Raw genomic sequence first — 24715 nt, forward strand, 5'->3', positions numbered from 1 at the left:
ACATAAAACACATACTATTGTAAATATTATTTTTAATTTTCAAATCTCATTTTATTTATTTGTGAGTTTTATACATTTTTGTGAAACTCTTTACATTTATTTGTGGATATTAAACTATTTATCTGTGAATTTTATACATTTTTGGGTGGAATGGTACACAGAAGTCATGGTTTGGTTCATACCTCGATTCAGACATCACGGTTTGGTACGAGTTCGGTACAATGGAGGGAAAAGCAAAACAAAAATGTAGAAGGCAAATTTTTTTTATTGTGCATGTCTCAGGTTGTACCACCAAAGGAAAATAAATGTATTTTTTAAATAAGTTTTATTAATAAAGGCATATAACCAGTTTATTTGTAGTGCATTGACAATAGTTTTATATAATTTGTTTATTAATTAAATTAATAAAAAGACAGAAAGACCTTGAGATATGTTTGGTAATTGTACCTGAATGAATTTAAAATTAATTTGCTATATTTCATATATTTGTTTTCATTAAAATTTTAATTAACACTAACTTTATTCTCATCTGAATAATAAATAATTTATTTCTGTATAAAATAATACTAACAGTTGTAATACTAACAGTTGTAATAATAACAGTTGTAGGTTTGTTTGTTTGTTTGTTTGTACAGTTTGAAAAGAGTTTACAATTTGCCAAAAGCACAATGTTGTGTTTTATTGCGAGTGTACACAAATATAAGTAAACACTTTGCAGTTTGAATGATGTCCTGTATGAACAATCGCGTCCGCGCCTCTCTCTCGCTCTCTCTCACACACACACACACACACACACACACACACACACACACACACACACACACACACACACACACACACACACACACACACACACACACACACACACACACACACACACACATCATATTCCAGCATTGCAATCTTGACATCACAGCCTGTTCATTATAGCCACGGAGCTTCAGAGCTAAGGTGGGGCTACGGATTAGGTGTCCCTAAAGAATCCGGGTATCTAACAGTAGTTCCGCATTACATTAAATAATTTGCACGCAAGTTTTATTTATTTTTATACAGTGTATTCTCCGTGTATATTCATGCACCGAACCCTGACGCCCATACCGTTTCGGTTCAATAGGAATACATGTATCATTCCACCCCTACTCTTTACATTTGTTTGTGAATCTCAATCTATTTATTTGAAATAATGCAACAATTCTAACCCCATAGAAAAATATTATTTCCACAAACGTTCTCGCTAGACAAGACAGTCCCTTGGAAAAAAAAAAACCGAAATGCGGATTCACTCAATCGTGCAAACTCAATTGCCAGTTCACAAGTCCATGCAAGTGTCCATCCAAGAAGAATTTCAAAGTTGTTAAACAAACATTCTGCAAAGTGTCCAAAACAAATGAATTATAAAGAAAATATAGAAAGAAGGAAAAATAATTCCCAGGGCAATGACTGAATACTCAAAATAGGGAGTAAAAAACAAACAAAAGAATTTCAAAGAGTTTGCAATATCGCTTGTGTCCACAGAGTGGCGCTAATGTATCAAAAAGAGCCAATGAGCTAGCATTGCTACCACCACTCGAGGAAGCAGTCGCCGCACACCATTGCCCGCCCACTGCTGCTGGCTGGAGAGCTAGAGCGGTGCACCCCTCAAAGCCTTGCCGAAACACTTCAGCCCTCGCTGGACGCGCGTTTTCCGCTTTCCGGTCAGGCTGCATCGGCCCTACACACCATGGCGGTGTTGCAAGTGTTTCAGGCCAAACTTCTCCAAGCTATGGATGAGTCTGGCCAGAACCTTGAATCGTTCCGTGACCTGCGCAGTGCTACGGATTTAGCTTTTCGCGCTACCAATGCTACTGCACATGCTGTCGGCAGAGGGATGGCTAACCTTGTCGTGCTCGAGCGCCACCTGTGGCTGAACCTCACAGACATTAAGGAACCAAACAAGACGGCGTTCCTCGATTCCCCGATCTCAAGCACCGGTCTCTTCGGCCTGGCTGTGAAGGGGTTCTCTGAAAGGTTCACCGAAGCACAGAAGTCTTTACATGCTATGAGGCACTTTTCTTGCCGAGATGCTCCAGATCTGCCTCAAGCCACCACAAGAGTGCGTCGCCTTCTTGACCAGTGAAACCGGCGCCTCAGGTTCCTCAACCCCACCCTGCGGCTGATACCCGCCATTGTTCTAGGTTGACTAAGTGCTACCCACCACTTCAGTGTCAGGCTCCCCGAACCCGCATCATGCTGAACTCCGAGCCGCCGAAGCCCTCCTAGCCAGCAGAGGAAAAAGAGAGGTTTCGAGTCCCGCTCTAGCCGGACCGCCCTCGAAAAGACCGCATCTGGATCTCACAGCTACCTGTTCAGCTCAGGCGGCTGGAGATCTTCATATTGTAGTCAATGGGCCCGTTGCACTGCACGCGTCCCTACAAACAAACGCTGTTGTAGCAAGACTCAAGGGTTCTGGGAAGGAAGAGGACAGGGTCGGCTTGCGGAGACTGCGGGTCTTTATTGGAACAACGTAAATAGACAAAACGAAGTCGGGCACTTAGCACTGTGTTCTCAAAAACTCAGTCCACCAGTGTCAGCAATCATTCAATATGTTCCTCGCGCTCTCTCAGCACTCTTTTCCGCTGTCTACAGCTTGTCACGCGACCGCACACAGATCTCCGCTGGTCTCTCTTCTCTCATACTGTTTCCACGTGGCTTTTTGTCTCTCCACGCCAGTCACTGTAACAAGACACAGGTGTTCGTTATTTGCCCTTGACCCACTTACGTCGCACCTGTCTCCCAATCTTCTCTCCCGTCACGGGCTCCGCTAGACCATGCCCCCCTTGCCACAGCTTTTTTCATAGCAAACCCAATAAAGCACAAAAAGAGTATAAAAAGGGGTCACTTGCGCTTCAGCCTGGTTGGTGCTCACGGAACAGGACGCAAAAATAAAAAGAGGAGACCCAAGGTCTAGCTAGGACCAAGGAACAGGACCGGAGCAAATAACTTTTTAAATGATTTGTTATTGGTACAAAACGACTAACGTTTCGACGCCCATGCGTCTTATTCAGAGTCAAACAGTCAATGACAATGATGTACAGATTTTAAAGAATCAAAGTTCAAGGCATTGGCCACTTGCCTAGATGGGTGTGGTACATCAATTAACCAATCCTATACAAGCACTCAGGTGTAGACCAAAAAGAGAGAGCAAAAAAGAAAAATAATAATTTAAATAAATAAATACATAAAAAAATAAAAAATAATAATAATGTGTATACATATAAATTAAACACACACACAAAAAAAGAGTACACATATAAATATAAAGGTATACATACAGACCCACTAGCAACATGTATACAAGTGCCTCAAAATGTGAACTATAAAAAACATGAGAGACCCAGTTCCTCATTAAGACCATTAGGTTCCACTGTGTTAAGAGTGAGAATCCAGAAAGCCTCTCTTTGTAGTAAGGACTTCACTATATCACCTCCTCGTTGGGAGGGTAGAATTTTTGCAATACCCCAAAATTTCAAAGACACATTGGAACCATGATTAGCTTGTACATAGTGCCTCGCAATTGCAGGAGGTCTAGAAACATCGATCTATCGCAAACCTCTTAGCAGAAATACCCTCCTCAGAGCAGATAGCCATCATCCAAAACAACTTATTAAAAATATTCCCATTGGCCAGTTTTTACGGCTTGGAAGAAACTGTAGTAGTGATGCCGAGATTGAGCGCGGGGCAGTAGAAATAACAGAGTGCTTTCGTAATAGGAGCTATGCTGAAAGCGACATCTCCGCAGCCTATGAACGAGCCAGATCGACGCAACGATCACACCTCCTGATTAAAACCAAACGCGCCTCAAAGCAAAGACTCTGCTTCTCCACAGATTTCTCTCATATTGGCGGAGAAATAAAGCATGTAATTAAGAAACACTGGCACATCTTGCAGAGCGATCCAGCTCTTAAAGGGATACTCCACTTTAAAATGAAAATTCTGTCATCATTATACTCACCCTCATATTGTTTCAATCCTTTATGAATTTATTTCTTCTGCTGAACAGAAAGGAAGATATTTAGAAGAATATCAGTAACCAGACAGTTTCTGGTCTCATTGACTTCCATAGTATATTTTTTTCAGGCCTTTGGATGCATAAGCTGACGCGATAGCATCCACTATCCATCTGGACAGGGTCTGTTTCGAGATGGCTAGCCCTTTGACGCGGCCACCGAATGAAACGAAAAGCTGCTCCATTTGCCTAAAGGCGGCGGAGCGCTCCACATAAATCCTTAAAGCCCTTACCGGGCAGAGGAAGTTAACCCCGGCCTCACTGTCAGAGCCGAAAGGGAGATAACTTGCGCTCTGAAGGGAGTCGCAAGCACTTTTGGGACGTAACCGTGCCTTGGTTTGAGGACGACCTTAGAGTCATTCGGCCCAAATTCCAAGCACGTACAAATGGGTCGCCTCTCAAGGACCGTGGAAAGGTCCCAAACCGGAACCGAGGGTGGCCGAGGAGGATTCAGCCTCCTAGCACCCCTGAGAAAACGGATTATGAGGTCGTTCTTTCCCAGTGACTGACTGCTACGTACACTTTGAGCGTGGAAGGGGTTCTCCCACTATCCAACAGCTCTTGTAGGAAAGAAAGATCCACCGTTACCTCACCTTTTAGCGGGTTTAAATCATGAGCTGAGCACCATTCAGCGAACACTGACCATTTGGATGTGTAGAGCCGTCTAGTAGACGGAGCTCTAGCCTCTGTGATCGTGTTCAGCACTCCCTCCGGGAGGTGCAATGGTGATAATTGATCGCCCATACATGTAGGGCCCACAGCTTGGGGTATGGGTGCCAAATTGCGCCCTGGGCCTGGGACAACAGGTCCTTCCTCAGCGGAATCAGCCATGGAACCGTGTTCCAGAGTTCCATCAGTTCTGGGAACCAGACTTGGTTCTCCCATAGAGGAGCTATCAGGAGTATCGAGCATTTACTCTCCCTGACTCGCTTGATTACCTGTGGTAGCAAGGGGAAACGCATAGAGAGGGCGCCTGGGCCAGTTTAGGGCCTGCGCATCCCTTTCTTTCGAAAAGAACATTGGGCAGTGAGCGTTGGTTTGCGACGCGAACAGGTCTACCTCTGCTCTGCCGAAAATGTCCCAGATATTTCGCACCATCAGGGGGTGCAGGAAACCACTATCCTGGGGAAAGTTTTGCCCTGCATAGCATATCTGGGCCCACGTTCAGGACGCCCGACACATGCGCCTCTCTCAGTGAGCGCAGATTGTGCTGGCCCCATATGAGGAGGCGTTTTGCTATTGCAAGAAGGTTCCGGGACCTGAGGCCGCCCTGGCGATTTATGTAGGACACCACCGACGTGTTGTCCGTTCTGACTAGAACGTGGTGGTTCCTTAGTGCAGGGAGGAAGAACTGAAGGGCATTTTCGACCGCTTTTATCTCTAGACAGTTTATGTGTAGACGCTTCTCCTCGTCTAACCACAGGCCCATTGAAGGTCTCCCTTCGTATAGGGCGCCCCAACCCGCGTTGGAAGCATCTGTCGAGACTACTTTGATTCGTGAGGTGATGCCCAGGTTCACGCCGGACTGGTACCAGCCGGGTCTCATCCATGGTTTCAGAGCGGCAACGCATGTCTGATTCAGTCTGATGTCCCCGCTCGTGCTGGTACCCGCCGTCTCAACCACAGTTGAAAAGGGCGCATATTCAGCAGACCCAGCTGCAGTACTGTCGAGGTTGAGGCCATAAGACCCATCATCCTTTGAAACACTACAGTGAATGTCGCCGCTAGGCGCTGGATCACTGCCGCGTGTTCTTGCGTCAGGCGCGCCACCATAGAGCTGGAGTCCAATTCTATCCTCAGAAAGGAAATTTTCTGGCTGGGGAGTAGAATGCTTTTGGCCCAGTTGACTCTGAGGCCCAGCTGCTTGAGATGGTACTAAGAAGTAGGCTGTAAAACCCCGACTCGCTTTCTGCCGAGGGGACGGTTTCCACAGCCCCTTTTCCCAGTAAATTCGCTATCTCGGTGCGAAGTAGGTGTGCTACTTCCTGATTCACCGAAGTTTCGACCTGTTTCACTATTTTTAACACCCATTTCAAAGCAGAAAGAAATCTGGGTTCCGGTCGCTCAGATTCAGGGACCTGGAGACCCAGCCATGATGATGTACTTCGTTCATCATGCTCATTTCGAGTGGGGCAGACAGCGTTTCGCGCGGTATTTCTGTAACTGGCACTCCGGCCGTGTGAGTGGGGAGATGCTTTATTACAGGCGCAGCTCTGTGGGCTCGCGGCGCTGCGAGAGGCAGACACGTGATCTGCACTCACCACACTGCCAGCGCGAGCTGGGCTCATACGCTGAGGCGTTATTTGTGTGCGTAGCGCAGATACAGTCATATTCACAGGCAGGGGTGGGAGCTGTACAGCGGGCACATTTCCTACACTTAAAATATGAACGGCATGAGCCGGTTTGACTGATATGGACCCTGTGGTGGTGTGGGACACTGCATGGGTAGTGCTTGTGTGTAGGGGTGAACACTGGGAAGTGGGCACTTTTCCTACACTTAGCGGTCGAGCGGCTTGAGCCAGCTTTATTGTTTTCGACATTGGATGAGTGTGACACACAGTAAGGGTAGTGTATTTGTGCAGGGGTGGGCACTGGGCAGTGGGCACCTGTCCTACATTTAAAACACCTTCGCCCTGAGCCGGAATATGACCAGAAATAATAGTCATTTCGATGACCATCGGCACCTTCCTAGGGTGCCTAGGAAGACTTGGGAGGCTCAAAGCTCGGCGCGAGCTTGTGCCTGGCCCCCCGGGTGGGAGGCGGTCTGCGGCTGCTGGTAGAGCGCGAGCGCTGACGTGCATCCCAAGCCTGGCGATGTTGTGAGGCGGGTGGAGGAGGTGGTGGGGGCGCTGTTTTCCGAGCGGGCGGCTGCTTTCTGGCGCGGCCTGCTGCGGAACTGGAATGCCGCGGCAAAAAGTGTCTCATAGCCTGAGACGTTTGCTGCACCTCTGTGTATCGCTCCGCGAAGCCCTTCACCGAGGGACCGAAGAGACCCGTTGGTGACACGGGGGCGTCAAGGAAGGTGGCGCGGTCAGACATGTCGGACAGTGTTAGCCACAGGTGACGCTCAGTGACGGTGAGAACGGCCATGTTGCGGCCGATAGCTTGGGCGGCGGTCTTGGTAGCTCTGAGAGCTAAGTCCGTCGCGCTTCTCAAGTCCGTCACGCTCTCCGCAGATGGGCCAGCCTCATCCAGTGAACGGAGAAGGTTGGCGGATGCAGCTTGACCGGCGGCGGCGTAGGCGCGACCGATCAGCGTCGAAGTCGTCCGGCAGGCTTTAGTGGGCAGACTCAGCTTGGACCGTCATCCCGCAGAGGGCTTGGTTCAGCTTCTCGTCACGCTTGAAACATATGACAGCACAAGCTCGGTTCAGCTCCTTGTCAGTTCACCTCGACACTTGTCAACTGCTGTCCACGTAAAAAGCAAATAAATCACTAGAAAACTGCTTTTCACCCCCATCTTTCACTCACGCTTTACTCGCGCTCCGATCGTCTCACTCGCGCTATCCTTCGTTCGCGGTTGCCGTATTTTTTAAAGAAAAACTTTCAAAGTAAAAGTCCTTGAATACCTCCACATTTACAAAGTGACATTTCTAACTGGCATGCATAATACAACATTATTAATTGAACGGGATAGTTTTGATATCGTTGTCATCTGTACATTTCAATCAAAACATTTCTGTTTTTATTACATCGTTGTCATGTAAACGTATCTTTAACAAGTCAAGTAATGATTGAGCATAAGTGACAACACCTGCACATAAAACATAAATAAATAAATAAATAAATAAAATATCTGCTCTGATTTTATTTTATTTGAGTCCTCAGTCAAAACAAAGAATAACGAAGCACACTGTAATATGTCAGAACTATGATAAGATAAAGCAAGATCTTTTTTTATGCTACTGGGAATACACTGACACACTTAGACATCAACACTGACTCAACAATGGTGAAAATCAACAAACTATTCAAATAAACAGATCAACTCCGAACATCACAAAACAAGCTTCACAGTCAACAAAAACAGCTAAATAAAAAGCAAATAATAAGAATAAAGGAAAATACTAAGAATGTCCATCTTTATAATGTATTCTTGGTGGTACCAATCATGCACTGCAGAATCAAGCCTTTTATTGATTGTCACTATTTTTGACATTGTTGATGTCTGTGTGTGTGTGTCTAAAAATATAGCACTCCCAAATTTATCTACAACTTATGTTTAATCTTTCTGGTGTTAATCTTTCTGGTGTTAAATACAAAATTTCAGTTTTGTTAATCATTATGTTCAGGGTTACTGGCAGGTGTGTTGAAGCAGGGTCTGAGCTGAACATTGCTGGTCAAGTCAAGTAATTTCCTCTCTGATCCATCCATTTGAAATCAAGAGAATAAGGTGAAAACCCAAATAGCCTAATATTATTATATAATGTTTTAATAAGATATTATTGTAAATGATGGTAGACCCCAGTGTTAAAATAATTACAAAAGGGTCAATTTTTTTGTAGGTTTGGCATAATACAATATAAACATATATACATAAAATAAATATATTATTCTCTTTAGCTACAGTGTTGACAGACATTGAGTAAAATTTAAATACTATGAGTACTCACCTCTGGTTTTTGGGATGTTCAGCTGCTGCATGTCATTAGAGCACAAATGGTTAACCTCACAGGTAAATACAGCATATGTATGCCATATTTCGATTGGAACTTTCAAAATACTTTGTATACTTTGAAGCCCATTGGCATGATCAACAGGATTTTTTATGGAAGAATTTACATCTGGATTGGGAATGTTTATGTGTTGTTTCCACTGGATAGAGAAATCGCTGACATTTTGACCAAGAACCAAACAGGTAAAATACACAAGGTTGCCAGATTTAACATAATTAAGGAAAGGACCCAGCACATAGACATCTGCCTGCTGACTGCAAGGTGCGTTCACTGTTGGACATTGAAAACATTTGTTTAGATTCACTGTTATACCTTGCTGTTAAAAAAAATGGCTCCATTTTGACAGTATCATGCCATTTTCCATTAAAACAGTAATATACCATAGAATCAATACATTCTGGGTAATATTTGTCAGTTCGAGAAAATAGCCTACAGGAAAATACCGTGAATTAACAGCACTCAAAGTTGACACTCCAAATAACACCCTATACCATCATTTACTATTCCATACATTAGTTCACTAATATAGTCCATTAGACAGAGTGAATGGAAAGAAGAGAGTGAATTCAACAACTGACTGAAAGTCAGTTGTTGAATTCACTCTCTTCTTGAAACCAGTTTAAAATTATTTCTTTCATACATGTACAAAATTACTTGAGAATTAACAGAGATTTAGCTGTTGATGTTGTAAGAATTGAGAAATTAGAAAATGCCGGACAGTCTGGTTGAAGACAGGACCTTGCTGGAAATTACCATTTGAACTCACCATTTGAGATGCAAAGTCTCACCTCAGAACACATCTCTCCCCCTCTTTCCCACTCCCCCTCTCTCATGTTGAGACCACATGTAAATCACCCAAAAATCCATATGGTTTAATGTGAATAATTATCATACAGTATTACACATGTTTGGTATCATTTGAAATGTCTCAGTGCGACTGGTACAAAGGTCTCATTTCCAAATAAGTAAAACAAAAGGTAATAAGGTTTTAAAGGAACACTCCACCGTTTTTTGAAATAGGGCTTATTCACCTTCTTTCCTACATTAAGATAGGTGGGCAAATGTATTTTTGTCTCAGTGCATGCATTGTTTTAGTTTGACAGGGTCGGCGCTAGCTTAGCTTAGCTTAATGAATGGAATCCTCTTTTGCCACCTAGCATGTCCTGTGTAAAAGTGATCAAAAAAAACAACAACAACAACAACAAAAAAAAAAACAGCTAATTACTTCTTGTGGCCTGCGTATTCACAACAAGTACAAATGAAGAGTTCAGAGGCAAAAGCCTCTAAGTGCCATCTGAAATTTTCTTCTAGAATGATAATTTTTATCAAGTTTGTATATTTAAGTTCAGTAATTTCACTTAAATGACAATTAATAGGTCATTTTCATTGGCTTTTAAGTGAAATTACTGAACTTAAATATACGAGCTTGATAAAAATGATAATTTTAGAAGAAAATTTCAGATGGCACTTAGAGGCTTTTGCATATGAACTCTTCAAATAGCGATGCAGATTAACACTAGGTGATTTCCTAGGCCGATATTGACTTGGGACTATATTAGGGGGAAGCACAGGCGAAGCACTGCTACTTGGGCGCAGAGATATCACGCAACACATGAAATCCCACAACTTGTGAATACAGGTATAATATGGGTCGATCTATACATGCGTCATGTTTAAAATAATCACTTATTCTGTGGACAGCTGTCCATTTGGTCCATTCCCACGACTTCCGTCAACATACCGGCGTGAATAGTAGCTGGCTATTTTTCCTACAGTACATGAATGGCGATGAACATGGCTGATTTTGTGAGAGACGAAGAGGGTGACTTCTCAGACAGTCAAGATCCAGAACCATACCTCTATGAACCAGAGTTTTCAGAAGATGAGCTGCGTGCTTTGGAAATAGAATGACAGGAGGAGGAGGTTGCTATCGCTCAACAGCCTGAGGACGTGAGGATGAGAGCCAACATGAACTGGTGGTGTGAATGTGGGGGAATATGCCAATCTATGCTGACTGAAATAGAGTGTCTGTGCTGTGGCGAGTGGGACAAGTTACTGCCATCGGACCAGGCTCAACGCGTCAGATCAAGATGAGCGTGCCCGCAGTTGTGTCACAGCTACCGAGGATTTCACGGCGTTGATCCATCCTGCAGTACTCGATTTTTTTTTTTTCGGTGTGATAAAGTGAACTGGAAAAAACGCCCCACACCGAATGGACCAAATGGACAGCTGTCCACAGAATAAGTGATTATTTTAAACATGACGCATGTATAGATCGACCCATATTATACCTGTATTCACAAGTTGTGGGATTTCATGTGTTGCGTGATATCTCTGCGCTCAAGTAGCAGTGCTTCGCCTGTGCTTCACCCTAATATAGTTCCAAGTCAATATCTGCCTAGGAAATCGCCTAGTGTTAATCTGCATCACTATTTGTACTCATTGTGAATACGCAGGCCTCAAGAAGTAATTTTTTTTTATTTTTTTTATCACTTTTACTCAGGACATGCTAGCTGGCAATAAAGGATTCCATTCATTATGCTAAGCTAAGCTTGCGCCTACCCTGTCAAACTAAAACAATCCATGCTCTGAGACAAAAAACGCATTTGCTAAATGTAGGAAAGAAGGTGAATAAGCCCTATTTCAAAAAACGCTGGAGTGTTCCTTTAAGAGTTTAGAGATAGCTGGCACACAAAGGAAGGTGTTCTCTAGACAAATGGTCTCCCACCCCCAAAAGGTGTCAACTCTGAATGTTAATTCCCATTGTTAGCAGGTGTTTCCATGTGAAAGAAGTTTCTGGCTATATAATGAAATGCAACAAGAAGATCGGCGCCTTCTGTTACTCAGATGAGCTCATGATGTTGAAGGACCTCAAAGAATTCAGCATCATGTATTTTAATGCTGGGTTCGCATCTCTTCTCTTTATTCCAGAGAGCATTTGATGTTTTGTATAGATTATCTTTGTATTGATTATGAAATTGGCATGATACATTTACCTGACATAATAAATTGTTACATTTGATTATTCTAACTGTCTTTGACATTATTTACATTGAAGAGTTAAAAAGAATAGTCAAACATTTGTTCACATTTAATGATGCACAGATATCATTAAAACGTTTTCATCTATGGAGTCAGATGAAATAACGAGATAATACATATTCAAATGTATTGCATTTAATCAAAAAATACTTTGCCTCGAGAAAAAGACAGTAACACGCAAAGACTTTCCGCACTGGTCGGATGCCGGCTTTGGGCCGATCGAGCGTGAGCTTACAATGTTTTATAGAAAATAATAAAGTTTATTTATTTATTTTTAATAAAGTTTATTTATTTATTTTTATTCAGTTTGCTTTAGTTGGACAGTTGACTTTATAATATTAGTTTCTCTCTGGCTGTTGTAACTGTGAGTTTATAAAGGACATTTATTATATCAAGAAAAAGCCAAAAGGAGGTTGATCAGGTGTTTTGGGATGTTGTGGCGATGCCATAATCATTCTGGATTTGTCAGATCCTTTGATCTCATCCTGTGTATAATCTTTGAATTTATGGTTATTTAATATATGTTAATATTTATAAATAATTTATAAATATATATTTGTTCATATTATCTCTCTGAATCTACAGCATGAGATCCAGCAATGTTACAGTTATTTTGAAGGATACTGGAATCATATAGTGCAGCAAAAAATGTTGAACTCCTGGTTAAAATCAAAAGGTTTATATCGCAATGCATGCTGGGTGCCAGTATAGTATAAACTCCCAGCATGCCCTGCAGCATGTATAATTTATTTATTTTTTTCTATTTTTTGTATTGCCACCATGTGTGAATTTTGATACCTGTGTGTTTCTTAAAGGTAGCATAGCTCTGTTTTTTTTTTTTTTTTTTTTTTTTTTTTTTTTTGTGAATATGTGTTTAAAAAATTCATCATTGTATCTGAATGCTGTTGGAACTCTTGCTGTAGTTTCACAGTGGAAAATTTGTACCACTTTTGATGTACCACTCAAAATGTCCTTGTTATTCCAAAAACTGCTTTTATTGAAACCAAGGACAGAGAACGTCAAGATCTAAAAAGTGGAGACTTATGACCAGTGCCGGCCCGTGGGGTTGTGGGGCCCTAGGCAAGATCATGAAAATTGGCCCCACTGGAGTAAAAAACTCTCATAACAATTTTATGAAGGAAGAGAAAGCACATGATACTACAATTTCAATATTTAAGTTTGTAAATGTGTATTAAGTGTAGCATTTAAAAATGAATATATATATATATATATATATATATATATATATGTACATGACAATTTCAGACCCCTCCGCTATTTTGCAAGTTCTCCCACTTAGAAATCATGGAGGGGGCTGAAATTGTCATCGTAGGTGCATGTCCACTGTGAGAGACATAATCAAAAAAAAAAATCCAGAAATCACAATGTATGATTTTTTAACTATTTATTTGTATGATACAGCTGCAAATAAGTATTTGAACACCTGAGAAAATCAATGTTAATATTTGGTACAGTAGCCTTTGTTTGCAATTACAGAGGTCAAACGTTTCCTGTAGTTTTTCACCAGGTTTGCACACACTGCAGGAGGGATTTTGGCCCACTCCTCCACACAGATCTTCTCTAGATCAGTCAGGTTTCTGGGCTGTCGCTGAGAAACACGGAGTTTGAGCTCCCTCCAAAGATTATCTATTGGGTTTAGGTCTGGAGACTGGCTAGGCCACGCCAGAACCTTGATATGCTTCTTACAGAGCCACTCCTTGGTTATCCTGGCTGTGTGCTTCGGGTCATTGTCATGTTGGAAGACCCAGCCTCGACCCATCTTCAATGCTCTAACTGAGGGAAGGAAGTTGTTCCCCAAAATCTCGCAATACATGGCCCCGGTCATCCTCTCCTTAATACAGTGCAGTCGCCCTGTCCCATGTGCAGAAATACACCCCCAAAACATGATGCTACCACCCCCATGCTTCACAGTAGGGATGGTGTTCTTGGGATGGTACTCATCATTCTTCTTCCTCCAAACACGTTTAGTGGAATTATGACCAAAAAGTTCTATTTTGGTCTCATCTGACCACATGACTTTCTCCCATGACTCCTCTGGATCATCCAAATGGTCATTGGCAAACTTAAGACGGGCCTTGACATGTGCTAGTTTAAGCAGGGGAACCTTCCGTGCCATGCATGATTTCAAACCATGACGTCTTAGTGTATTACCAACAGTAACCTTGGAAACGGTGGTCCCAGCTCTCTTCAGGTCATTGACCAGCTCCTCCCGTATAGTTCTGGGCTGATTTCTCACCTTTCTTAGGATCATTGAGACCCCACGAGGTGAGATCTTGCATGGAGCCCCAGTCCGAGGGAGATTGACAGTCATGTTTAGCTTCTTCCATTTTCTAATGATTGCTCCAACAGTGGACCTTTTTTCACCAAGCTGCTTGGCAATTTCCCCGTAGCCCTTTCCAGCCTTGTGGAGGTGTACAATTTTGTCTCTAGTGTCTTTGGACAGCTCTTTGGTCTTGGCCATGTTAGTAGTTGGATTCTTACTGATTGTATGGGGTGGACAGGTGTCTTTATGCAGCTAACGACCTCAAACAGGTGCATCTAATTTAGGATAATAAATGGAGTGGAGGTGGACATTTTAAAGGCAGACTAACAGGTCTTTGAGGGTCAGAATTCTAGCTGATAGACAGTTGTTCAAATACTTATTTGCAGCTGTATCATACAAATAAATAGTTAAAAAATCATATATTGTGATTTCTGGATTTCCTGGATTTCTGGATTTCATGATTTCCAAGTGGGAGAACTTGCAAAATAGCAGGGTGTTCAAATACTTATTTTCCTCACTGTATATATATATTATATAAAAAAATAGGCTATAGATTGCTCAATATTTAAATTTATAAAAGTGTAACATTCAACATACATATGAAAAAACACTAAGAAACTAAGAGATTTCAGCATACCCCCTAGTACATAAAAGACAGAAAGCACACATATAAAAAATAAAGCATATAAAATTAAGCATCAATTAAAGGTGTTTTTGTAAATGCATAAGATACTGTCACAATTATGCATAATGACTAGAAATCTTTTTAGCGGGGAGGGAGAATGGGTGGGGTGGGTTAGGACTGCATGATAATACTGAAACTGATAATCGCTATTATTTTGCTCAAAATTATAATAGTGATTATTAATGACCATTATTCTCAGTTGAGAAATTGCAGAGAAAGAGACAGTTAACGTAAATTAATTGCATAATTAGCCTATCAAAAGGGGTAAAACGGCCATTTTGCATGCTCTTTACACCTAGGCCTGAGATGGTCCACCTTAATTTAAACAAATAACGTTACGATAGCTTCATCAGAGGGTAAAAATCTATACAAAATGCATGGGTAGATAATTCTTAACACGCTGAATGTGGCCCAATTTTTCCATGTCTGTCTGTCTGCGATCATGGGCATTGTTACATTTATTATTAAAACTAATAATACAGCAATAAATAAAGCACTATTTATAGAAGTCAGAAGAACATACTTTACTTTGAGCTTGTCTTTATTCCTCAACCATTCTCCTCTTCCTTTTTTCAGCTCCAGAAAGATGGCGTTTGGATGCCATTTCTACCACAGTTTAACATCTATTATTATTTCAATTAACTAAAAATAGCATTGCTGTAGTGTATGACTACGACTCCGACGAGACTTCGTGACGTTATGACAGACAAGAGGCAATCCAAATATGTGATGTATATTATCATATATATATATTATCATAGAGATTATAATATTTGGTATTTTATTTTTGACAGCACATTTTCTGTCATGCAAAATTCCCCATATAGGCCTAAGAAATTAAGCATTACTAAAGAGTAAGAGCGCCACAAATAAAAAATAAATTGTCCCTTGTTTCTAAAACGTGAGCATTTTGGAGAGAAGTGTGGTGGAATCCGTGTGTGTGAATACTGTGATAATTACGGTACTCGAGGTCTCCCACTATATCGCGGGCGGTATTATGCAAATTAGCATGTGACGCGCTATTGGGATCGCTCTAGTCGCGGATCAAAAAACCACTCTTCCGTTCCGATTACCACAACAAATCGATTTGCCCCGCTCAGTGAAACACCCACTGAGAATTCTGTTGATTGTGCCCTAGTAATTGGTGATTCGATCACACGGAACGTGAAAATAGAGACACCAGCGAACATAGTCACATGTTTGCCGGGAGCCAGAGCGCCTGACATCAAAGCAAATTTAAAAGTGCTGGCTAATGCTAATCGTAAATTCTCTAAGATCATTATTCATGTCGGCACTAATGATGTTCGACTCCGCCAGTCGGAGATCACCAAAATTAATATTAAAGAGGTGTGTGAACTTGCAAGTACGATGTCAGGCACTGTAATCTGCTCTGGCCCCCTTCCTGTTCGCAGGAGTGATGAGATAGTTAGTAGATTGTGTTCACTGAATCGCTGGCTGTCTGAGTGGTGTCCGTGTCCGTGTAATAATATAGAATTCATAGACAATTGGAAAAGTTTTTGGGGCAAACCTGACCTGTTGAAAAGAGATGGTATTCATCCCTCCTGGGATGGTGCTGCTCTTCTATCTAGTAATATGGCTCATAGTCTTAGAGCTCAAACATGACAAATTGGGCACCAGGTCAGGAAGCAGACAGACTGGCTAAACCAAACGTCTGCTAGCGGCCTCGCGTCACCCAGGTCAGATAAATCCCATCACATAGAGCCTCTTTCACCTAGCTATCATCATATAGAGACTGTGTCTGTTCCCCGAATTTGGAAATCCAAAAAATGTTTTAACCTATCTAATGTTAAAAATTTAATTGATGTTCAACAAATAAAAAACAGCTATAATACAGATGAGCAAATGCTAAAGCTTGGGTTGCTGAATATTCGATCGCTTACTTCAAAAGCACTCATTGTTAATGATATGATTTCAGATAATAACCTAGATGTGCTGTGTTTGACAGAAACCTGGCTAAAACCAAGCGATTACATTACTTTAAATGAGTCCACCCCGCAAGATTACTGTTATAAACATGAACCTCGTCTTAAACGCAAAGGGGGTGGTGTTGCTGTAATTTTTAGTAATATTTTCAAAACCACTAAGAAATCAAGTTTCAAATATAATTCTTTTGAAGTGTTAGTGCTTAATGTAAAAATATATAGTATAAATGATAAATCATGTTTGAGATTTGTGCTGGCTACTGTATACAGGCCACCAGGGCACCATACAGACTTTTTCAAAGAATTTGCGGACTTTCTATCAGAGTTAGTATTGGCTGCAGATAAAGTACTAATTGTTGGTGATTTTAATATACACATCGATAATGAAAAAGATGCATTGGGTTTGGCATTTAAAGACATTGTAAACTCAATTGGAGTTAGACAACACGTGTCAGGACCTACTCATCGTCGTAATCATACTCTAGATCTAATATTATCACATGGAATAGATGTTGATGCCGTTAAAATTCTGCAGCAGAGCGATGACATCTCAGATCATTATCTAGTCTCGTGTAAATTACATTTAGCCAAGGCTGCAAAGCCGACTCCGTGTTACAAATATGTTAGACCTATCACTTCTGCTACTAAAGATTGCTTTATTAATAATCTTCCTGATCAGTTTCATCATTTTAGCATCCCGGATAGCTTAGAAAAACTTGATATTGCAACAGAAATTTTTAACTCTCTCTTTTCCAGCACTTTAGACACAGTTGCTCCTTTGCGCTTAAAGAAGATTAAAGAAAATAATCCAACGCCGTGGTACAACGAGCACACTCAGGCCCTTAAGAGGGCAGCCAGAAAAATGGAGCGCAACTGGAAGAAAACAAAACTAGAGGTATTTCGCATTTCATGGAAGGAGAGCTCGATTGCTTACAGAGAGGCTTTAAAAGCTGCTAGATCTGCTTATTTTTCAAACCTATTAGAAGAAAATAAACATAATCCTAGGTATTTATTTGAAACAGTGGCTAAACTAACGAAAAAGAAAGCTTCAAACACAGAAGGTTCCAAGCAGCACAGCAGTAATGACTTTATGAACTTCTTCACTTATAAGATTGATAATATCAGAGATAAAATTATAACTATGCAACCGTCTACTACAGTATCGCATCAGGCAGTGCATTGTAGTCTTCCTGAGGAAAAATTTGATTCATTCGTTGCTATAGGAGAGGAAGAATTTACTAAACTCGTTAAATCATCTAAATCTACAACATGTATGTTAGACCCTTTACCGACTAAGCTACTGAAAGAGATGCTTCCAGAGGTCATAGATCCTCTTCTTAATATCATTAATTCGTCTTTGTCTCTAGGATACGTACCAAAAAACTTTAAGCTGGCTATGATTAAACCGCTTGTTAAAAAAATGCAACTTGATCCTTCAGAATTAGTCAATTACAGGCCGATCTCGAATCTACCTTTTCTGTCAAAGATATTAGAAAAGGCAGTATCTTCACAACTATGTTCCTTTCTAGAAAGAAATGATATCTGCGAGGATTTTCAGTCCGGATTTAGACCATACCATAGTACTGAGACTGCTCTCGTTAGAGTAACAAATGATTTGCTCTTATCATCCGATCGTGGTTGTGTCTCTCTATTAGTGTTACTTGATCTTAGTGCTGCGTTTGACACCATTGACCACAACATTCTTTTAAATAGACTAGAAAACTATGTTGGCATTAGTGGAATTGCACTAGCATGGTTTAAATCATACTTATCTGACCGTTATCAGTTTGTAGCAGTAAATGAAGAGATGTCTTATCAATCACAAGTTCAGTATGGCGTACCACAAGGCTCAGTACTAGGACCGCTGCTGTTCACTCTGTACATGCTACCATTAGGAGATATCATTAGGAAACATGGAATTAGCTTCCACTGTTATGCCGACGATTAGGGCTGCACGATATTGGAAAAAAATTACATTGCAATATTTTTTTCCCAACGATATATATCGCGATATTGCGAGCCATCAATCCAGGCTAAAGTCAATAATTACCATTCCATGTTATTAATAATTTCACTAATAAGCAAGCTTCATTACAAGTAAAAAAAAGGCCACTTAATATTTTATTCCAGAAACATATTTCTCTCAGAATTCGGTGAACGTTCTTCAGGTTCTAGGACCCGAAAAATTATGTTTTCTGTGCTGATTCAGTGACGCGTTCACGTAAACGGCACCTATAACCAGCAAAAGTAATGATTAATAATATGTAAAATATTGCGATGTGACATTTTAATTGTTTATTCATAAACAAGTGTTTTCTGTAAAGATTAAGTTGACAATACTGACTCGCGATCTTCACAGCAGTGATCGGGAGAAATGCACTTTTCATACAGATTAGGCTATTATTATTATTTTTTTAATGGTTCTGTTTAAAAGTAGAGATTTCTGTAGATAATAGTAATATTTCTATTTTATTATTATTATTATTATTATTATTATTATTAAGTGTGTGAGGCGAGTAGGCTACCTTTTATGCTGAGTTGCGGTTCATGGATGATAGCTTATAATCTCCAGTTCAGGCGCTGGCTGCTAAAGGCTATTTAATATTTATTTATTAAATCCAGGAAATTGGATAATGAAATACTGATTAAAAATTAAGATACAATTAATACGAAACGAAATTCGTTTTAAAGAAAGGCTTTGTGCTTTCTGTTTGAGGTATCTGTGAAAGTTTTAAAGCAGTCTTTTACTGCCGCTTTCATAACGGTCGCGTCCTTAATAACATTGTTTTTTCCTCATAAATGCGAACACGAAAAATAAACGACTTTAAAAAAAAAAAAACATCCACAACTTTATAACACTCCAGCAAAGTAGCCTACCTCTTTTTGGTCAACATCCTCCTTTTTGTAGACGAAATAGGCTAGTCCCAAATAGCTGATTTTGACTTTTTTGCGGCGGATCCTCTTCGTAGGGCATTTTTAACGAAACTTACCAATTCACTAAATTAACAGAATGCATAGCTGATATAAAAAATTGGATGACTCGTAATTTCCTACTTCTAAATTCTGAAAAAACAGAGATTCTAATTATTGGACAAAAAACTTCCTCACGTAATAACCTAGAATACTGTCTAACACTTGATGGCTGCTCTGTTAAGTCTTCGTCGTCGGTTAGGAACCTGGGTGTGCTCTTTGATACCAATCTTTCATTTGAAAGTCACGTGTCTAGTATCTGTAAAACCGCATTTTTCCATCTTAAAAATATATCTAAATTACGTCATATGCTCTCATTGACAAATGCGGAACAATTAGTTCATGCGTTCATGACATCAAGGCTAGATTATTGTAATGCTCTACTGGGTAGTTGCCCTGCACGCTTAATAAACAAACTACAGCTGGTTCAAAACGCAGCAGCTCGAGTTCTTACCAGAACCATGAAGTATGACCATATTAGCCCAGTTCTGTCAAAACTGCACTGGCTCCCTATTAAACATCAATTTTAAAATATTGCTGATTACTTACAAAGCACTAAATGGTTTAGCTCCGCAGTACTTGAGCGAGCTCTTAACGCATTATACTCCTTCACGTCTATTGCGATCTCAAAATTCCGGCCAGTTGATAATACCTAGAATATCAAAATCAACTGCTGGCGGTAGATCCTTTTCCTATTTAGCACCAAAACTTTGGAACAGCCTTCCTACCATTGTCCGGGAAGCAGACACACTCTGTCAGTTCAAATCTAGATTAAAGACACATCTCTTTGACATAGCGTTCACATAATACATTATAGACTTCTATAATTCAATATTAGGCTGCATAGATTAGGTCAGCTGGAACCGGGAACACTTCCCATAAATCCTGATGTACTTGTTACATCATGAGAAGAATGGCATCTACGCTAATTTTAGTGTCTTTGTTTATCCCAAGGTTTTCCCGCAGCCTGCCGGATCCAGGCCGTTTCCAGATCTGATGATGGACCTTCGCCTGGACCCGATGTCAACGCAGTGCTGAAGTGCCAACTAGTCTCTCCCTATGGAGGATCCCTTTCCCACTCTACAGATAAAGCTTCGTCGGGAAAACTCAATTTGCGTATCTACCCCGAATTGATAAAATAAAATAAAATTCTGAATCAAAACTATAAGGAAACACCAGTAATTTGTTTAGGCTTGGTTTGTAGGGAATTCCAAACCTGCACACATATATTCAAACGCACATAACTATAGAACCCGTTCTTAATGCGCATATGAGCGCCATCAGCGTTTCTCACAGGTTCGCGTTTAAAGTCAAGTCAAGTCAAGTCATCTTCATTTATATAGCGCTTTTAACAATGTAGATTGTCTCAAAGCAGCTTCACAGAGATAAATGTATAATATAACGTAAGATTGTTTTGGCTTTATAGCGGTTCTTTAATAAAGTTATTTTCCAGCTAAAGTTAGTTTTGATTGATTCGCTTCCGTCGCAACGATCATTTGTTTTTAAATTAGGGCCGCCAAGACGACACCATTCTCTCTACACAGACTTTAAACGCGAACCTGTGAGAAACGCTGATGGCGTTCAGATGCGCATTAAGAACGGGTTCTATAGTTATGTGCGTTTGAATATATGTGTGCAGGTTTGGAATTCCCTGCAAACCAAGCCTAAACAAATTACTGGTGTTTCCTTATAGTTTTGATTCAGAATTTTATTTTATTTTATCAATTCGGGGTAGATACGCAAATTGAGTTTTCCCGACGACGCGTTATCTGTAGAGTAAAGTCTGTGTAGAGAGAATGGTGTCGTCTTGGCGGCCCTAATTTAAAAACAAATGATCGTTGCGACGGAAGTGAATCAATCAAAACTAACTTTAGCTGGAAAATAACTTTATTAAAGAACCACTATAAAGCCAAACAATCTTACGTTAAATTATACATTTATCTCTGTAAAGCTGCTTTGAGACAATCTACATTGTTAAAAGCGCTATATAAATGAAGATGACTTGACTTGACTTGACTACTGTGTATATTTCTTATGTTTTCGTATTTTATTCATTCTATTGTTATGTATTTATTATCTTTTTTCGGAAATTTGTCATGTTTTAACTATACAGAGCTATCCTTTTTATGTATGTTGTAGGTCTGGGTAATATATTAGATACTCACCGTCTTTGTGAACTGTATCATGTTTAGTCAGGTCCATGCAATGCTTCGTTAATAAGTTGTAGAAGTCAAGATGCGAACACCCGAATTCTCATTAATATAATTAATCAACGAATTATAAATTATAGTATTTGTGAGGTTCAGGGGCCCCCTCTGGCAAGGCGGGGCCCTAGGCGACCGTCTATATCGCCTAATGGACGGGCTGGCTCTGCTTATGACGTCACGGATCAGCGAAAGACCGCCTTTACACAAGAATATCAACACCTACATCTACATCACGTGTTTGGCCCCCGTCCACTGGAGCATTAGTGACATGAGAACGAGTAAAGATCGACACAGGATTAATTATACCATTATACCATATGGCGACATACTCTCCTATCTTTCCATGTGTGTAGATTTGCTTAGACTATATGTGTTCTTAGCCACTCAAAAACTGCAACCTGAAGCAAGGACGTAGCTTAGACCTTGGTGAAGGGTATAACTGTGATATTTGTAACTGTAAGTGGGGCGGCCTGCAAACTCCTGTGCGAGTCTTGAAGTCCAGACTTCTGCTGATGAAACTGCAAACTATCTTCAGTAAAACTTTTCTTCAATTTTTTATTCAATTATCCAAACATCTTGGATCCTAAACTGTTAACCCCCAACAACCTTATAAAGCAGCCTATCAATTGTGACAGCCTGAAGCTTCACAGTTTCTAAAATGTTTTCATTCTCTCTCTCTCTCTCTCTCTCTCTCTCTCTCTCTCTCTCTCTCTCTCTCTCTCTCTCTCTCTCTCTCTCTCTCTCTCTCTCTCTCTCTCTCTCTCTCTCTCGATAGGCCTATGTGGTGATTTTCTCACAGATACAACTAAAGGAATTATTGAACATTTCACATGTGTGAGATGACTTGTGACACTTCAAATTTTGAATTATTTTACATATACCCCTGATAAATAAAAATATATAAGTTCAAGTCAAGTTTTTCCACAGACCATCGATGTAGAATATTTGTTTTTATTAAGACTTTAAATAATTCATTGAATTTCATTTAAAACATCTTTTATTTTTTAAAAGATCTAATATAAATGTTAAAGATTTAATTAAAACTTTTAAGATTATTCTTTGAAATAAGATTGACACTAATCAAACATATGCAATGTCTCATCCTGATCACTGAACACACACTCCCCTCTGGCTCAGAGACTGGCAGACGGTGGTGTGAGAGGGAAACACTTCAGGAAATCACTCTGGGATCTTTTGTATTTCAACTTTAAACTTACTGCATTTTGCAATCCCATTCATACGTTGTATGGACATCTATGTTTTAGGAGCTACTTCTTCAACTCTCTAAAAAATGTAAGATGATGTTATTTATTTTTTTGTTTGTTTATCTAAAACTAAAATAATTGTTTCAGAAGATTTTTAGTAAGATGTTTATTTTATAATCATTTCATTTATATTATTTCAAAGAACAGAATGTTTTTCAACTTTTTCAACTTTAGTTAGTGTGAAATATATACGTCATTATTAGAAAACTTATTTTTTCTCAGTTATAGAAAAATAGGTTATAGAAAAAAATAATAATCTCCATCATGGGTACTACAAACTTTATTATATTCAATAAAACATCAACAACTAAATATCTGTTCATTCTCAACAAGTAAATTTATAATAATGGTAAACTGTTTTGTAAACTGGTTTCACACTCAGTGTAGATGGAAGTCAGTTGTAGTTCTTGTGTTTCTCTGTTTTTCAGTGATTTTTCTTGTCCGGTTCGGTTAGGGTTAAGGTTACAGTCAGTGTCTGAATTCACTCTCTTCTTTCCATTCACTCTGTCAAGTGGACTATATTAGTGAACTAATGTAGGTAATAGTAAATTATGGTATAGGGTGTGATTTGGAACTCTGCGTGTCGACTTTGAACGTTGTTAATTCAAAGTATATTCCTGTAGGCTACTTTCTCGAAAATGACAAATATAACCCAGAATGCATTGTTTTCTGTGGTATATTACTGTTTTAATGGAAAACGTCTCAGGTTACAACTGTAACCCTAGTTCTCTGAGTAGGAAACAAGACGATGCGTCAATGACACTTTGGGAATGCCCCTGCGTGATTGCGTCTGAAGCACTAGTCCAATGGCGAGAGTGAGCATCACGGGTGTGTGACGACATGATCAGAAAAGGATAAAAGCACATCCAGTTTAGAACCGCGCTAGCTTCAAAAAAGGCTGAAGCAATTCAATCACAGGGATGTAGGAAGTATGGCAAAGTGACGCATCATCTCACTCCCTACTCAGGGAACTAGGGTTACAGTCATATCCTGAGACGTTCCCTTTCGAGGGAACTCGCGATGTGTCAATGATGCTTTGGGAACGAGAATGCCCAATACGCCATATGAACCAGAGCCTGTCTGTGTGAATACTGAGAGCACAACTAAGACAAGAGCACCTGTGAACCTGGGGTAGCACCCAGGTCGAAGTTGTAAAACCTTACGAATGTGAGCGGAGAGGACCAGCCTGCCGCATACCACATCCTACAGGGATATCTACTTATATAATAAGGCTTCTAAGCCACCATACTCCTGTCCTGGTCTAAAAGCACCACAGAGGAAATGACCAAAGGTCGCCCCCAAATGTGCTCCACCACCTCGGTGTGGATCCTCAGCCCCTGCTTCAACAGGATGTCTGCTTCTACATTCTGATGCCCCAGAATATAAACTGCTCTCAGGGAGAGCGGCTTCCTTAGGGACCACAAGAAAATCTGGTGCACCAGTTGCATAGTAGACGTGAACGCCAACCCCCCCGATGATTTATGTAAAAAAAAAATACTGTTTAGTGTTATTTTTTTGTTAAATTTTTTCTTTATTCATTTTCTTTATAATTTCATTATGTATTTTGTGAAGTCAGACTTTGTTTGTACTTGTGTCCTA

General features: G+C 40.3%; 1 protein-coding gene across 6 annotated transcripts in view; it reads right to left on the reverse strand.

Annotated features, from left to right (window-relative positions):
- LOC311277225 (scavenger receptor cysteine-rich domain-containing group B protein-like) overlaps positions 1-24715 on the reverse strand; it is a 173013-nt gene that overhangs the window by 20700 nt on the left and 127598 nt on the right. For 3 of the 6 annotated variants that reach the window (XM_084387460.1, XM_084387457.1, XM_084387458.1), the window contains one exon: positions 8658-8990. The exons of the other annotated variants lie outside the window; for them this stretch is intronic. In XM_084387460.1, coding sequence (XP_084243586.1) covers positions 8658-8990 — 333 coding nt within the window. The remainder of the gene's footprint in view (positions 1-8657; positions 8991-24715) is intronic. 6 annotated transcript variants of the gene reach the window in all.

This window comes from Rutilus rutilus (assembly GCF_951802725.1).
Source record: "Rutilus rutilus genome assembly, chromosome: 1".
NCBI lineage: Eukaryota > Metazoa > Chordata > Actinopteri > Cypriniformes > Leuciscidae > Rutilus > Rutilus rutilus.